The following is a 1,855-nucleotide window of genomic DNA, read 5'->3' on the forward strand; positions in this document are numbered from 1 at the left end:
ACAAAACTAAAAAAAATTATAAAAATAGAAAAAATAATTTTCATAGAAATAGAAGTTTATTCATGCCAAGAATATTTATATGAGATTTTTTTTGGGATTGTATATAAGATTTTATATGAAATCAGACAATTGACTTTTAAAGTTTTGGGCTTTTGGGTTTGGGATCTGGATTTGCCTTAATCTCGTTTGGGCTTTTTTGGCATAATGAAGCATGACTGGTCGCCGGCTGCATCATGTGGGGCTTGGTTCAATTATAGGCTGGAATTATGAGTGAGTGGGTCTTAATATTAACATTGGTTGGATGTAAATACCCTACAAAAAAACATTGGTTGGATATTTTGTATTTGATAAATTAAAAAAAAACATGTATTTATATTTTTAAGATTTTTTTTGGTGACTATTTTTAAGATGTTTTTAAAATCAAGATATGACCAAAACAAAAATCAAACAGATACTTTTTTAAAACTTACTTTTGTTTTATTAAATTGTCATGTAATATCATATATTGATAAATAATTAAATACGAAAAATTTAAAATTTATATTCACCGTGATTATGTTTACCAAAGTCATGCGTTTTTTTAAAAGAAAATACTACGCAAAAAGTTTGTTTGGACAGTTTGGTAGATTGTCTCCCCTCCGATTCGTTATGATTTCAAGTCAAATAAAGAAACCTACATTACAAGGCAAAAATATAAAATGAAAAAGACCTGGATAATATGATAATGAAATTCAGTTTACAATTATATTACACAAAAATGATACAAATATGGTTTCTCTTTATAATAACGTCTATTATACATACTAATATTGATATAGACAATTGCACATGATATCGTTATGGATGCACATAATATCCCACTGTCACACTGACAAGTGCAACCACGCAAACAAACAGCAATGGAAACCCCACCTGAGGTCTTTTCATATTCCTTTTCCTCTTCAACATCTCCTGACAAAATAATCATGATTAAAAAAATTATTCGGTATCAAATATAGCAAGATAACTACTAACATATTTTACTTTACTTTCATGTAACACAGAGAAATTAAGCATTCATCAGAAACCTACTACATTTCTGGCAAGTAAAATGGTGTCTGCTAAGTGAAAAAAAAAAGTTAACCAGTGATCATATGTCAAGACTGATAAGTGTGTGTTATAGTCACTTAATATGTCAAATTACTAAATTTTGACAAAAAAAGGACTAATGTGACTAACTTAGAATTTTTGAAGGACAAATTTAATTAAAAAAATCTTTCCAGAACTAATTTGAAAAACATGTGATTTTTTCATACCACCTACCAACTCTAACTTAAGCAGATTCTTTTCTCGAGTGTTTGCGCGCTTCTCTTCAGTTAGCTTCGCAATTGTTTCATCAGCCTGAAAAGATGATAACTAATTATTCATTGCATCCATCATTGAAGTTTCAAAGTGTTTAAAACATGTCAAAAATTGCAACCCAAGAAACAGGTTTCAGGAATTGACTATATATGCTCAAGTAAAATTGCATCAAAGTTATGCAGAGGATTCTATCAGAATATACCTGAGCAAAACACAGAATAGTATAACTTCAAAGCAAAGTTACTGTGATATAAACAGGTTATCTGAATTGATGAAAATTATTCTCACCTCTCTTAGCTTAGACTCCATTATACTTAGCCTAGACTTCAATTCCTCATAATCCTTGGCTAAATTCAACCGCAAATCATCCTCCCCTTGCTTCATGCCAATCTCAACCTCAATCTTACTCTGAGTCCGAGGGTCATTCTCCACATGTTTCGAAATCATGTCCTCACCAGTTGTGTCCTCCTCCATATCCTGTGTTGGTTCCAAACTTTTCTCCTCAGCAACCTAT

The 1,855-nt window shown here is 30.8% G+C and overlaps 1 protein-coding gene across 2 annotated transcripts in view; it reads right to left on the reverse strand.

The window, feature by feature from the left end:
• The window catches only part of LOC107638521 (vesicle-associated protein 2-2), a 3,079-nt gene continuing 1,918 nt past the window's right edge, over positions 695-1,855 (reverse strand). The window contains exons 6-8 of one of the 2 annotated variants that reach the window (XM_016341839.2): positions 1,630-1,851; positions 1,303-1,380; positions 695-948 (exon numbers count right to left, since the gene is read on the reverse strand). In XM_016341839.2, the coding sequence (XP_016197325.1) occupies positions 838-948; positions 1,303-1,380; positions 1,630-1,851 (411 nt within the window). In that variant the 3' untranslated portion in view covers positions 695-837. Of the gene's footprint in view, positions 952-1,302; positions 1,381-1,629; positions 1,852-1,855 lie in introns of both variants that reach the window. The other variant, XM_016341838.1, reaches the window with a different exon arrangement.

Source organism: Arachis ipaensis, chromosome B04 (assembly GCF_000816755.2).
Source record: "Arachis ipaensis cultivar K30076 chromosome B04, Araip1.1, whole genome shotgun sequence".
NCBI classification, from domain to species: Eukaryota; Viridiplantae; Streptophyta; class Magnoliopsida; order Fabales; family Fabaceae; genus Arachis; species Arachis ipaensis.